Source organism: Haemorhous mexicanus, chromosome 9 (assembly GCF_027477595.1).
Source record: "Haemorhous mexicanus isolate bHaeMex1 chromosome 9, bHaeMex1.pri, whole genome shotgun sequence".
NCBI classification, from domain to species: domain Eukaryota; kingdom Metazoa; phylum Chordata; class Aves; order Passeriformes; family Fringillidae; genus Haemorhous; species Haemorhous mexicanus.
Genome location: NC_082349.1, coordinates 18,711,972 through 18,727,462, shown reverse-complemented (window position 1 = coordinate 18,727,462; position 15,491 = coordinate 18,711,972). Strand labels below are relative to the sequence as shown.

Genomic DNA, 15,491 nt, shown 5'->3' with positions numbered 1-15,491 from the left:
ACAAGATCAAAGAATGACACCATTTAATAATTTTGACATGATATTGTTTTATAAAAAAAATTAAAATAATGAAGGTTTATTTTTCCATACCTGTATTTTATCTTACAGGCCTTTCAATAATCTTACTAAATCCAAAATCAGTGCCACAAGAATCGGCCATACACAATATCACTGCCAGTTGTATGAGCAGAAATGCTACAGGCGTTTACTTGGTATCAGCTTAACTTACAATATATTCATTTAAAAACAGCAACATGAATTTGCCAAATCTTATGAACAAAAGTATCTTCTTTGAGTAAAATTTACAATATAAAGTAGAATGACTAGAAATAGTATATAAAGCATTATTGAAATTGTGACTTTAACCTTTAATATTATTTTGTAAGTGCCAAATATAGTTCTGGTAAATCAGAAAAAAAAAATCAGAAAAATCAGATACAGTTATTGTAGGAATGAAAGCTTTTCTACCATTAGTATATGTGCTTATTTTCAGCATATGGAATTTTTGAAACTATCTTGTCAGGTATTGGGTTTTTAGCATAATGTCAAAAAAATAATTAGAAAGGGGAAGCAATATTACTCGTTAAGCTACAAAACACAAACAGTATTACAGATTAAATTTCCATTTCAATACTGATTTGCTCTGAGACCTTGATGAAGCCTTACAAATGTCTCTTTGTCTTAGCTTCCTCATCTACACAAGAACACTCAGGTATGCTTATCTTGCAGAAATGTTGCAAGGCCTTAGTCTTTTTGAAAAAAAATCAGAAGCAGGACATAGATAATTACAAATCTCAAAACCTTCTTTTACATTACCTTGCCACAACTGGTTTCACTGCTTCTTCTGCAGAGATGTTCAGTATTCACCTCTAGCATAGGGCATGTTGAAACAGCACAGGACACAAGCAGCTCTACCTTCTCTAGCTCTCTTATTTGACTGAGTTCTCTCTGAAATCTTGACACTTTATCAAACATGATAGAATAATTTAAGAGCTTAATTGTCAAGTAATTTTTCAATGTTTCTTTTTGAAGAGGTAATCACTATAAAAACCTAGTAAATCTGACTTAGGGCTTTTCTGAGCAACAGATCAGCAATATAGATGAATGCTCATCAACACCTTGGAATCTTTCCGTTAGATAAATACAGAAAATGTTTATCTGGAAGCACAAAAGCAAAAAAATATCTGGAACAGCTTTTCTTCATAATACAAATGTTTTCTCTTTTTTCCTATTTCTTTTGCCTCTTTTAAAACTTCTAATGACAGCATGGCAACATTTATCACACATACACTTTAAATTACAAGACAAAACCAATTAACATTAAGGTGCTACATCGACAAGTGCTGACTTCTAATTGCAAACAAAGGCACCACACTTTTAAAACATATTATTATACTTCTACAGTTTTTTTGTACAATACTTAATGGTATTTTGCCACAAAACCCACAAATAATTTTATGTGGACTCATAACTAATTAACACTGTAATTTGTACCCTGAGGGACAGCAGATTTGTTCTGTGGGTCAGTTAGGAAGTGGTTGGTCCAGATGTAAATATTTTAGATATGAATCAAACTCTTTTCCTAGTTACAGGCTGAACTTTCAACACTGGAAAATACAAGGATTGTATTGTATTGATCACACCTTGTTCTGCACATTTGCATGTGATCTTGGTAGCACTGCACCAAGGTCCCTGTGATGAGGGGTTAAACACACCTCTGAAAGGCTTACTAGCGGGTGACTTCCATAGGGTATTTTAGGTATTTTATTTTAGTGACTAGTATTTCCCTCTTCAAAGTGCAAGAGGGAAGTAGTAAGCAAAATAAAAATCCATGGTGAATGAAGGGAAAGGAACAGTTGCGGAACAGGAATGAGCTACTGAAGACTTCTCCCTTGGACAGGACCTCATGGCACCCTAATACTGTGTTGCAAGTGCTGCATCAAGAAAGCTACAAGCAGAAAAAAAAAATGCAGTGGGCAACAGTAAAGTGTGCAGGAAGAGCCAGGTAATCATCCTGGGGCTTGTCCCCAGAAATCTTTCTGTGCTCTGCACAAAACAGAACGCCTGAGAAAGGGTGACGGTGACTCAGGCTGCAAAACAGAAGGCAATGGGTGGGCAGCATCTCCTCAGTAGCATGAAGACTACAATTGCTTATGGGTAACAGATGTGGAAATTCTGTAAAACAAGGTTGGAAGTGGGGGAGAAGATGACCTACAATTGCTAGGACAGTAATCTCCTCAGATCTTTAAGCAAAGCAGTACCTACCTCTATCTACCAGAAAATAATGAGAATTGTGAGACACAGGACATTTTGTATGGCCCCTTTTTCTGTGAAGCTTGTTTTAAAGACAGCAGTCATTGCAGCAGGAATTCCTAAATCTCAGTAGCTAAGCCTTACTGAGAAAGTGGAAATACCCTGCAGAGTGCCACCAAAGGCTCAGTTAACTTGGGTCTTGCTCTACTCATGGACTCTAAGACTCTTGCAGCCCCCACCCAGAAACCACTGCAGCAGGAGCTGGGTTCCCAATAGTAACACAAGAACAGATTCTGCAGCTGGCATTGCTCAAAACCTAGACAAAGAGGGGTTTGTACACGTTCTGCTTTCTGTAGGCAGCAAAGTGGGAATTATGACATACTGAATTCAGTGACTTTATTATGTTGATTTTCCGCCAGCACTGACTGTATCAACTCTGGAGTCTGATTTTTTACATCCTCTCCAAGTGTAAGCAAAATACATACATAAAGGGAACTGAGAGCAGTAGCTTATGGCAAAGACTAACACATGCTTATATAATGGTGCAGGGACTGGAAGTTCCCAGCTGTTCAGGAAAAAGAAAACATATTTAGGAAGAGCTCCTAGAAAGGGAAAAACCTCTCCACTCCTTTTCCCACACACAATCTGTTACTCAATGAGTTCATATTTTGGCAGTGTCAGGGAAGGTCTTTCTCAACTGCTGTTTCCAAACCCTCACTGCTACAATGCAGAGCTCACTGAAGATGACAAAACTAGACACCCTAGCACAGCTACCCACGGCTGCCTGACAGGCAAAACTATCAAGCTCTTCTTATTTGGAAGGGGCACTTCTTGCCCCTTCCAAATAATCTCTCAGATTAGCAAGAGAAACAGGACCAATCAGATTCCCCAATAATGGAAAGGTATCATATGCTGTGCATGCTTTGTATTGAGTAAATACAGGGACTGTGAAGTCATTTTCCTCAGCTACAAATTCTCTCCAGGACATGGTCACTGGACTAAGCCAAATTTTATACTGAGCCATAAAGAGTCCTTCAGGAAACCTTACCATGAGAATCTCACTGTAGAGAACGTACTCATGTAGAATGGGCAGCAGGTGCTCTGAGAGCCCTGCCATTCTCCTCTCCGTAGCCCTGCAGCAGCGGTCGATGCAGCTGGCCAGGCCCTTCAGAGAGTCACCTATGTCTTCTTCTGACGCCGACCACAGCGTGTGGATGGGGCCATACTCCTTCATTTCATTGAAGTAGTCTTAAAAGGAACAGATACACATATTTCTCTTCATGAACAGAGCTCCAAGGGATACTAAGTGCAACTTCATATTTACTGTGAACCAAGCAAGAGACTGACGCTAATTTTAAATTTGCTCAAATGACCAAGATAAGCAAACTCCAGTTCACTGTATATGAATAAACTAATCAATTAATGTATTGTAGCTTTGAGAAATTTATCAGCAAAAATGCCCCAGACACATACTCAGGCAGACCTGAAGAGCTGCATTCAGACACCAATCACCTGCATTACCTTACATTGTCTTCATGCAGAGCAACAGGAGCCACGGCAGTTGGTCTGACCTGCTGACTTCTACTGCCCTGAATTCCTCTGCTTCTTGGTTAACAGTAATGTTCCAAATACAGTTTCAGTTATTAAAACTAGATGATTTGTTATGTCCCAAAAGCTCCAGAAGAAACACTGAAGTTCCCTCAGCTCAGCAGGTATCTCCTTCAGTAGTTTTTATTAATTTAAATACAGAGATATCTCATTAATTACTTCTTTTATGTTTCTAGACCAAGTCATAATCCATAAACAGAGAAGGCCCACAAATCACTGTGCCACTTGGTAGGGCTAAACATGGGCAAGCTGCAGTTCACAGGAGGAGACTGTGAACACATTGGTCATGCATTGAAAATGCAATTTTGTCACTACTAAATTTATAATGAAGAAATGTCCTAAGAAAGATGAAAGCAGTCGTGTGGCATAAAGAGTGTAGTGTTTACTTTGAGATTATTTGGACCCCTCCATGGAAGATGTAATCAAGAACCCCATGTTAGGGTACTGCAAGCAGGAATGTTCTCTGTATCACAGCTATCAACAATTCCTATTCACAACAGTGTGGCCCTGCACACAAGTGTTCTGACAAGTGTTGTTTGGAAAATCTAGAAAGAAGATATGACCTAAAACATTTGGGAGAATGTCAAAATTCTTAAGCTTTTCCAAGAAATATTTTGGGACTGATACCTTGAACCTACAAAGCTCAGACAGCTACTTTCACTGGAGGGAACAATGTCAATTGCTCCCTCCAGTGAAAGAGTTCCTACTCTTTTCACCAACATGTATTTTTCTTTTGTAACACCCTTTCAGTGAAGACACGCTGAGATCTGGTACTGCATAAGAAAGCTCAAGGATTCAGTTATTAACAGGATACAGCTCTTCAAATTATATTATGTAGACAAGTAAATACTTCAAGTGCTGCCCAGTGGAAATTCTACTGAACAGGCATAGTCTGAGATCAGGATCATCTCAGAATCTCAGGAAAATCAATAACTTAGCATTCCAACTAGATGTGTGACTACTCTTACTTAAGGAAAAAAATCAGATTAACCCATCCTTCTTGAGAAAACTCTAGTAGGCACAGCTTTCCATGACAAAAATTATGGCCAACAGTCAAGCTATTAAAAAATTAAAATCGACTTTGTCAATGGAAAAAAGGTGCAGAACAAAACTAAACAAAGTTTAGAGACCTAGAATCAAGACAGCCTCGTGTCACTATGAGATTGCACAGAAAACTGTACATTCCTTTGGAAGTTAAAAACCAAAGGTTATGCAGCTTTCCAAAGGGCACATGTTTAAATATTCTTCTAAGTTCCTCATAAGTAGCTGAATGACATGTTAAAACTCTTCCTATTAAAAAAATTGAAGGTCTGTCAAAAACATGACCAGAAGGAAAAACACAATATAAATATAAACATCTCCCTTTTTCCTGGAAAGAGTATTTTGCCATCCACAATGAAAACTAATTTACTTTTAAATTTCTTAAATCAGTAAAACTGATACACATTTTCTACTTACCCCTTTCTTCCTTGTAAATCCTATGAGCTATTTTATCTAGTAAGTTTACTTTCTGACTAAATGTTTCCATGTAATTGTTCATTTCTGTAAACATTTCAGGACGATTTTTAACTGCTCCTCTTACTGAGGATGCAACAGCTCTGACGGTCTGTCCCATCCTGCTCAGCAAACCAGGACCCTGCTTCTTGTGGGAGGAGAGTTCCTAAAGACAGAACAAGCTCTCTTTACTTCCAGGTACTTTTGTTAATTCTCTGAAAACTATAAATAAAAGCGCGCTTTTATTTTTCTTTTTTTAACAAAACTACATACATAAACCTCTGACTTTTTAGTGTATAAATCTTATCATTATTAGACCAGTGTCAGAATCCTCCCTGTCTTGTGCATTTATTAGCTAAGCCTTTCTGAGCAAACACAAGCATGCCATGTACGACAGTGTTGCAAGAGTGGTTGAAGATGGCAGAGCACCTTCACCCCTTTGCTCCTCAGGGTGGGTTAGCTAGTTTGCAATTTAGCTTTTTGAACAGGAAAGCAGAGGTAATGATTGAAGAAATAAGTCTTTGAGAAAAGCAGACAATGCTCCTACTGGAGGAAGTAATCCATCTATTCTTTTAACTTTTTCTATATGTTGCTAGAATAACCTTTGCTGAAATTCAGAGACAGGCTTTTCTGAGTACAAAACTCCAATTTGCAACTGGACAGATTTTGCAACAATGCAACAGGAAAATCCTGTGTTTTTCTTTTATGAGATTAGTAAAACTTAAAAAAAAGAAAGAAGGAAAAGACATTGCCATGCCAAAACAATAATTAATTAATACCACTGTGTTACTCATAATCTTGGAAACTTATATGTGTACCAAAAAATATGCAGAGTTGAAATACTATGAATTTACCACAAAAATCTAAAATGCAGTAACAAAAACAACTTTGGAAGGTACAGCAATGTTTATGGTCATGTACATGATTACCAAAACCACAGAAGAAAAGGTCATCTTAGGTTATGAATATTCCACAAATCCCTGCCTGCTTCTGCCACTTCTGTAACAAGCCGTGGGATGACACTACTGAATACTGAACCAGGAAGGCTCCTGATGTACCCTACTAACATAACATGTGGCTTCCCATAACTGTAAATAAAAACAAAGTCATTTTACCCAGGCTTGTGCAGTAAGAAAAATTTTGAAGTCCTCATTAAAAGTTAAAGTTGGATGATCAGCAATACGATTCAAAAATTTATGTAAAGCTTTTCTTCGAGTCTCAATGAATTCATCACTAAATCGTTCCACCATTCCCCTCATTATGAATTTTTCAGGCAATGGCTAAGGAAAAAAAAAGAAGAAATATATTGTATAATTTGCATAATATTTGGAGTATTATAACAGTTCTTCTGTTTACTAAAACACATGGGTATTCCTTGTAAAATCCACCTTGCAACAACCCAAAAGCTATATAAAGTTATCATATTCAATTAAGGTATACCATTTTTCTTGTAATATACAGTGCAGAAGAACACAAGTACAACTAAGAAAGAACATAAATTACTGCAAATTAACCTAAGAAAATCCTTTATGTGATTTTTGTCACATATATATATATAAAGCTAAGGAAAATAGGTTGGCTTAATATTTGTGAAACTTCAGAAGCTGAAGAAAGACCTCAAACATCTCTGTATAAAACTGGAGCCATCTTATAAACAAAGAAAAATAACTTAGGTTTTAGCAAACAAACAGGAATGATCAGTGTCGGATGTGCTTCTTCAAGTTTGCTCTTCAACCAAAGGAAATCCTGGTATCGTCTTCGGACTTCATATTCACTGGAGTCAAATTCACCACGGGTTGTCTGAAAACCAAAAGCAGAAAGAAAAGACTCAGGTTAGAATACCAGAAAAAAAAAGTTTTAGATTTTGGAGAAAACTGAGTACTTGAGGGAATGCATACATTCTATTTGGTCTCTGTCACTGTTTTGCTATTATATTAAAGAACAATTATCAACTCCTTGAAGAGTTATCACATCCTATTTCAGCAAGAAATCAAAGTTCTACTGGGGGGGGGGGTGGGGAAAGTGAGCAGTAAGCTGCACTTTGTGCAGTGACACATAATGGTTATCTTACCACAATGTTTCCAAATTATTGCAATAATTAGTTTACTGTGGCATTTTTCTTTCAGCAATCACAGTTATGTTCATTACTTTGAGGGCACTTCTCTTAAAGTGATTAGTAATCTACAAGTGGGGAAAGTCCCTTTTTTAACACTCTGAACAAAGCCCAAAGAGCTGACACACGTCCTTGGGAGCTGGTGAAGTTACTCAATAATCCTCACATTCAAAACATGAAAACTTCAGCATATCACAGCAATAACACTTCCTGCACTGCTAAATGGATTCTATCACTGATTCCAGTTTTGCAGCCCCCTGTTAGAACTTGCCAACAAACATTTAATGCCTACAAAAAATCCTTATTACAGATTAAAAAATTGTCAGACCCTGAGATTTATTTTACCACAAAGAGCCCATGTTTTTATTTAGCATTCTTTGTTGCACAGAGATTTATAATGTGATGCAAGTAAATTCTAAAAACCTCAAAATGTGCTTTTGGTAATCCAAACATTTTTGAGGGTTGAATAAAAATTTTTCAAGGTGTGTGGGAGGAATGCTATTACTTTATCATCAACAACCACCACTCCAAATTAAATATGATAAGAAAGGATAGAAGAGATAAAAAAAGCAAGACCAATCCAACTTACAGCCCCTTCATACTTGCCTGAAGAAAAAATGTTCTTTCGTCTACAGAAACAGGCATAAAGTGAAAATTATTGCTAGCAACATAACAAAGATATCTCTCTTCCTACTCCTTAAATATTTTATGAGGAATTGATATCTCTTATTTAAAGATGAATAATTCCCATTTGAAAATATGCTTTTAAATGAATATTTTAAAAAGAACTCAAAGTAAAATAAACGAACAGTGCAATCCTCAAAATGGAGCCTGCTGAATATTTACTGGTAATCTCAGAAGACCTGGCTGGTCTCACAAGGCTGATTTTCTTCCTTATTTCCTGTAAATAAGTTGCATTCAGGACAACTAAAAATACACTTAATTGTTTCCTAATACTACTTTTTCATTAGAGAATTGTGGCAATTTCCCCAGAAATCTCATGCAACTGTACATGGGAAGCAAACACCCATGGATGCTGCAATTAGAAAAGAATGGAACTGAAAGACTGTAGGAGGTAATATTTATGCAAAACATAAGACTGGTAGCCTGTAAGTTATCCAAAAGTCATCAATACTTGTGCTAATACAGTCTCTTCAAAGTGGATCAGTCCTTTGGCTGTTTCCTGTTCCTGCTGAAGATCACAACAGAAAATGTTATTGCCTCACAGTATTCATTTTGCCATTGAAGAATTATTAACTACTTTCTCAACATAAAGAATCTATGCACATGTGTATGCAGACTCACATTGAATTTTTTTCCATTATATAGCACAGTTTCATGCAGTTTTAGTTGTCTATAACTCATGGCAAAATTAAAGTTTAAATTTAGCAATATGCCAGAGAATGGTGTGCAAGAAGAGTGAAAATGCCAGTTGTTATCAAAGCGAGCCATTAAACCACGAATAGACACTTACCTTTGTGACTACTCTGTATGTGATAAACGTTTCAATGGCTGTAATGTGGCTCTCAGGATCATCGACTGTAATGAAGAGATCTCTTAATTCTGGCCCATCTTCAAATTTATATTGGTTTATCATTGATGAGGGGGATATTGGCACTGAAGGACTGAATGAGTTTACCTCAGTCAGAGATGTATCCTACAGATAAGACATGAGGACATCCATATCAATAATCTTTGTATAGAAATATGTCTCTGACACTAAAATGGCAAGCTTTAAAATAATCTGATAGAACAGATAAAACTCAGAGCAAATGAAAGAATTATGAAGTACATAGCAAATCTGTTATCCTTTTCAGTATTTGCTCTGGTGAGAATGTAAGAAATGAGATTTATTCTAAAATGGATGAAAGAACAAAATACTACCATTTGAGAAGGTAATGCATAACTAGAAAGAGAACTTTCCTATGAATAGTAAAATTAGTTATGAACTAAGCACCCATTAATTGTGTAGGGTACCTACCAGTTTTATTAAAATTTTTAGAAGCCAGTTACTGAGGACTTACGATGTTTGAATTATCTCAGGATGGATAAAAAAATGATGACTCAAAAAAACAAGGCAAAATCTAAATCAGAATTTTTACTGGAAGTGGATATTTCAGTTTGTGTTTAGTTTAATTAATATTTGAAATGGAAAACAATTAATGGTACATAAATTAATCTTTTTTTTTTTTCTTAAGGAAAACAGTATGTAAGGATGCAGTTAAAATTTGCTGATTTATAAAAAAAAAAAAAAAAAAAGTCAGACCACTGTTTTGCTGAAGTGAAAAACCACTTTTTGACACTACTGACCACTTCCACAAAACTCAGTAAGAATATGTCCCCATAGCAGCTGCTTCTGCTAGTGAATTCAATGGTGCTCACTCAACTGCTGAGAAACAAGGTGGAAACTGGAAATGGGACAGAAATCTCATTTTCTTCCTTAGATACAAGTCTGGGTGAGATCTCTAATCTAGAATCTTGAAGGATACAGTTACTATGAAAATAAATTGAATTCACAAACTTCATAAAAGAGCATAACAAATTAATAATTCATTAGAGATAACAGAGAAATTGAAATGAATAATTATATTTTAAATATCAAATACAGTAATGCAGTATATGGCTTTTTTAATATATGCAATACAAAGAATTATCTTCATAAAAAACTTTAATCTATTTTCTAGAAGTTTTCTGAAAGGGTTGTTAGACTACACTGACTATGAGTGGCAAAGAGTTGCCCTCTCCAATGCCTTGTTGGAAGGAGAGGGCAGGAGGAAGGAGAACAGGGATGCTGTTAAAGAGAAAACTGCTCAAATGCCAGGACTGGAATAGTGCAAGTCCACACTAAGTGGAGTCACAGCATCATCCTGAGGCCAATCTCACAGGAATGAAGGGAACCACACTTTAGTGCTGCTGAACTGTGTCAGAGTTGCTTTTTGTCCCTTGAATTCAACTGGATCAAAACCTTCTCTGGAAAAAGGCACCTTATCTTGTTCTTTTTCTTTGGATTTATCAACGTACTCCCACAAATATGGAAGAGACATTTCTACCAGGAATTATGCCCAGAAAGTGCTTATGTACTAGCTCTCCTCCCCTCACTTACATGCAGTTCTTTGAACAGGGAGACAAAAGCAACACAGAAGACTAAGACAACACTTCAAATATTACACAGTGGTTTCCTTGTATGCCTGTCAGTCATTTTACTTTTTCTCAGTGTGTTTCTACACGACTTCTATACAGCCAGCACTACCCTGAGTCATGCAGAATAAACAGAGCTGTTCCTAGAGCCTGCTAGCACTGGATGCCCATGGTCTAGATGAAGAATGAGGACTGCTAGCTCAGAGCAGCCCATGCAATTCAAAGTGCTGAGACAATGGGAAATTTCTACGGAAAGAAAAATGGATGTGAGCAAGTAAGGGACTTGAATGGCCATATAATTTGAGGAGGAATGACTCTGCAAAGCCTAAATTGGATCAAGGTAAATGTGTTTCATATTTTCTCATTTTACATGGAGCATTAATGTCATAATGTTTCCTTCCTTCTTCTAGGTTGCTACTAAAAATTGCTCTATTCATAGAGCTGTCTGAAAGTATATGTTTATGTGGAAGGGCTTATGAATATGTGGTTTGAGAAACAAAATATGGGCAATAAAAATCCACAGAATAAGCAAGTCTTTGGTTTTGTTTAATATAGCTCTAGTATTCATGTACATATGAATGAATACACCTGAGTTTTAAAGAAGCATCTGTCTCTTTATCTTCATGATAGTTCAGGTTTACTTCCAGTAATTCTTGAAGTTCATGTGACCTAAGCCTGATGTCATCACAGAAACACAGTTAAAAAACCCATGATAATTTTCTATACAGCTGTAATTTTGTGGTTGGAACTATGTTTTTGTGTGCATACAGATGAGGGCAGGAGTTTTGTAGCACGGGAAAAACAGACAGCTCTCAGGTTGGGTAACCTTCTGCTTCCACACCCATGCAAAGAATATCAAGGCCCTGTCCCAGAAAATTATGTCCTTTCCCACACCTCCCCCATCCCCATCTACCTGCAGTACCCCTTCTCTTCCCAAGCCCCTTCCCTCCTGACAGAGCAGTTGGCAGAGTTGTGTGTGCCAGTCCACAAACAGGTTCCTGCCTTTTGATTTACTGACCAGGAGACCAAAGCAACAGAAAATCAATGAGCTCCTTGCAGAGTGAGGGCCTTTTTCTGTGTCTCCTTTCTCTTACACTTGCAGTTACCCAATCTCAGTCTCACATTTGACTGCAACTGGTCAGTAACACTCCAAAATTTATAAGGGAAGGAATCATTCCTGCTGGTAGAGCAGCCTCAAAACAGACTATGCATAGAGCTGAGACTGCAGCTCTGGAGAAGACACTAAGCCTGGGGGTTTGTCTAAGCAATGCTCCCTTCCACAGCATAGGTCCTTGACCCAAGGTTACCTCTGTGCTCGCTCCATCCATCCATCCATCCATCCATCCATCCATCCATCCATCCATCCATCCATCCCAGCAAGGATCCAGAGCTTGCAACAATCTGAAGCCAGGATCCAAAAACAGGTCTTGAGATAAAGGACATGGGGCAGAGTTTCTTATAAGTGAATAGCTTAGTTGTTGGAGCATTCTTCAAAGAGCAAAGATATTCAGGGGGACTGATTTATAAGTGCATTTTTTGGCCAAGGAACTATTCTGTCTCAAATCCTTGATGAACTTGAAGAAAACGCTCAAAAAAAATTAGTTTCTATGCAATTCTGAAGTGATATATACATGTTTTTCAGAAATATCATTAAGTTTTCTGACATTATGAAATGCAGACAACCACTGTGAAACAGTTTGAAAGCAGAGGTACTAAAGATTTTAAGTATTAACCAAACTGCTGACAGCTTTGTCAATGCTACATATCAGTTATCAAGGAATGCAAAAGATAATTGAATGGGTATTTGTGACACAGGCAGTCCTCTATACTTTGAAGCTAAGGGAAAAAAGCAGATTGAAAACATTCCATCTGTCTGACTCATAACTCAGCTCCCAGGATTTGTCTCTGCTGAAAAGAATTACAAACTTTTTCAGTGGCAGTGGAAACTTGAATAAAGTGAAATGCATATCACATCATGAAATGCTTTATCAGAGCAGCTGAAGATGCTGGTCTGTAATATTTGAGATATGTCAGAGGATACCAGGTCAATGGTTTATAACACTATCAGGTTAAACGTCTATGGATTTTCATAAAATAAAAGCCCAGTGTTTACATTCTGAGTAATAACTCAGGGTATTGAAGTTGACAATTTTTAAGAATCTCATTTTTCACCATTTCGTTAGTTGGCACGTTCCACTGCCTAGACTGAGAAAGATGAAGCTGAGGAGAGCAGCAAGCAGTGAGCTCTGCATGGCTGCTGCCGTCCCGCCTGGCCTGCAAAGGCTACACCACTGCCTTACAAACACTGCGTGAGGAACCCCATTAAGATGTAATTTAAAACAAGGCAGTCCTGGAACACTATGTTAGGGAAAAATTGGTTTTACAAAACTTAGTTGTAAGCTACATTTAGCCTGTCAGATTCCTCTGAATATATGGAACATGAATAAACAGGGTGTAAAGACCAACCAATGTCACAGATTTTCATCAGCTCAAAAGATCAGATCTCAAATTGTATTTGAAAACAAGCCATAAATTTCTGGTTGGTATATACAACCACTACCTGCAAGTATCCAAGCTTTGGAAGGAAAACTATATTTTCATATAATATGACAAAATTTCTCGTTTGCAGGAATAACTTATCATGCAGCATGCATTAACAGTAGTTAAGATTTCATATATGTAAAAAACATTTGGCATGAATCCAGGCAGAAATTTAAAGTTCTCAATATTTGCCATAAAGCAGCAGTAACTTGTATCAACTCCACTTGTTTTATTTTTTATTCCCAAGGAGAATTGCTCTTGATAAGGAAGCAGCATAAGCATCAATACACTGTGTTGATAAGCAGATACCTTCATGCAGAAGTGCCTGAACTTCACTCGTAAAAGGAAATGGATGCAAAGTGAGCATCAACAACTAAAATGATATTTTAGCACTGCTTCTGCATGCAAGTTAAGTGAATCATTCATCTTTTTAAGTCAAATCAGGACTGGTGCTTTCCAAGAAAATATAATTCAGCTTGACCCTAGTTATGTTTCAGAAAAATACAGGTAACTTGGTGAAATTTAGCCTAATCTCTGGCACGTTACAGACTATTAAATCACCTAAGAGTGCCTTCTGGCCTTAAAAGCCATGAGTTTGAACAATTATATTACAGTTTAAATACATAGCAATACATACATAAATTGTATTACAGAGTTTAAATACATAGCTCCTAAGAAGGAAGTCCTTATTCCAATAGTAGTATTCATTCATACCACAACAGTGTTTCTCACCTACAGAAATATAAAAACCAAACATTTACTGCCTGTGACAATCTATCCTACTGAATAGAAATACATTGTCACTTTTTCAAATCGGAAATATAACTGCTATTTCTCTCCCATGGCACACATCCTATCACAGCAGTTCACAAATCTCAAATAGTGACACCCTAGCTCTCTGTATGCACTTATATTTTAGATGCTGCTTTGATAAGGCAAATAGATCCATGGCATGCCCTCTTCTTTAACTACTGAGGAGACAAGAGGTAAGTCTTGTCTTCACCTGTACTAAATCAGTACTAACTGAGAAACAATAGATGTAGAAGCCAAACCCCCCCTTCGTTGGTTTAATTAAAACCAGCTATCAGCCAGACGGGCACGTATGTACCTGGCTGTGTGCTCTCTGAAGGTGGACACTGATACACTGTCAGTTACATTTATTCCCTTCATCAAAATTCAGGTATTATCTTCTCAAATCTCCCATGTGAAGGTGTGAGACTTCATCTTTTAAAAGGAAACTCCAACTGAAACTTGGAAAAATTGATTTACACTCAAACACAACTGCAATTACTAAAGACAATTGTTTATTTAATTTACAGATACATATATGGCACCTGACGAGCATAAGTGATGATAAGGGTACAGCGAGTCCAGACTAGATGGCACATTTAAGGTAAGCGCAGTCATGACTCGCACTGCTGGTCCGAGGCAGCGACTTCGCGTTTCGTGCCCGAGAAGTGACCCGGGACTGCGGGCGCCGCCGAGCGCTGCCCCCGTCAGCCCCGCGCCCTCGGGCAGCCCGGCCCGTCACGGAGCCCCGGTGGCACCGGGGAGCGCCGTGCGTGCGAGGGGCGGGCGGGCAGAGGCCGCGATCGCTGCCCGGGGCGGAGCCGTCCCGTCCACTCCCGTCCCCTCCCGTCCCGTCCCGTCGCACCACCCCGGCTCGCCCGGCGCCCGCAGGGGCAAAGTACCGGCTCGCCCGCCCGGCCGCCCCCGGCGCGGAGGGTGCTGCCGTACCTTGCTGAACACCTCCAGGTCGTCTTCCTCGTCGTCCAGGGCCAGCACCTCGGCGGCGGCGAGCAGCGGCCCCCGGGCCGTGCGGAGGGCACCCGCGGCGAGATGCGAATCGGCTCCGGGCTCTTCCCCGCCGGCGGGGAGCGCCGGCCCCGGTACCCGGCCCTCCGTCTCCATCCTGCCCTGCGAGCGCGGGCGGCGGCCCCGCCACAGCCGCTCCCCGCGGGACCGCAGTTGGCGGCTCCCCCGCCCGCCCCCGGCCGCTGCCGGCCCGGGGGGCGCGCCCAGTGCGCAGGAGTGGAAGCGGCGGCAGGAGGGCCGCGCTGCCGGGCAGGGCTGGGAGGGAGCGGGGCCGGGAGGTGTCGAGCCTGCCGGCAGGCCCGGACAGCGGCGACTGCGGCTGCGGCCTCTGCGGAGGCGGGACGGGGCGGCTCAACGCCCACAGGCGTGTTCGTGGCGGCGCGGGGGACGCCGCCCTGGCCGCCCCCGAGGCTGCCAGGGGACTGGGCGAGTCGCCCACGGGGCTGCCTCTGGCCGCAGCCGCTGGAATGTGTGTGCAGTCTCGGTCGGGAGAGCTTCGTGCGCTCCCAGGCAGCCGCCCGCTCTGCCC

The 15,491-nt window shown here is 39.6% G+C and overlaps 1 protein-coding gene across 1 annotated transcript in view; it reads right to left on the bottom strand.

The window, feature by feature from the left end:
- The window catches only part of SNX7 (sorting nexin 7), a 29,278-nt gene extending 14,035 nt beyond the window's left edge, over positions 1-15,243 (bottom strand). The window contains exons 1-6 of the mRNA XM_059854311.1: positions 14,885-15,243; positions 8,943-9,125; positions 7,045-7,155; positions 6,471-6,635; positions 5,320-5,521; positions 3,302-3,501 (exon numbers count right to left, since the gene is read on the bottom strand). Of these exons, the coding sequence (XP_059710294.1) occupies positions 3,302-3,501; positions 5,320-5,521; positions 6,471-6,635; positions 7,045-7,155; positions 8,943-9,125; positions 14,885-15,058 (1,035 nt within the window). The 5' untranslated portion in view covers positions 15,059-15,243. The remainder of the gene's footprint in view (positions 1-3,301; positions 3,502-5,319; positions 5,522-6,470; positions 6,636-7,044; positions 7,156-8,942; positions 9,126-14,884) is intronic.
- Between the last annotated feature and the right edge of the window lie 248 nt (positions 15,244-15,491).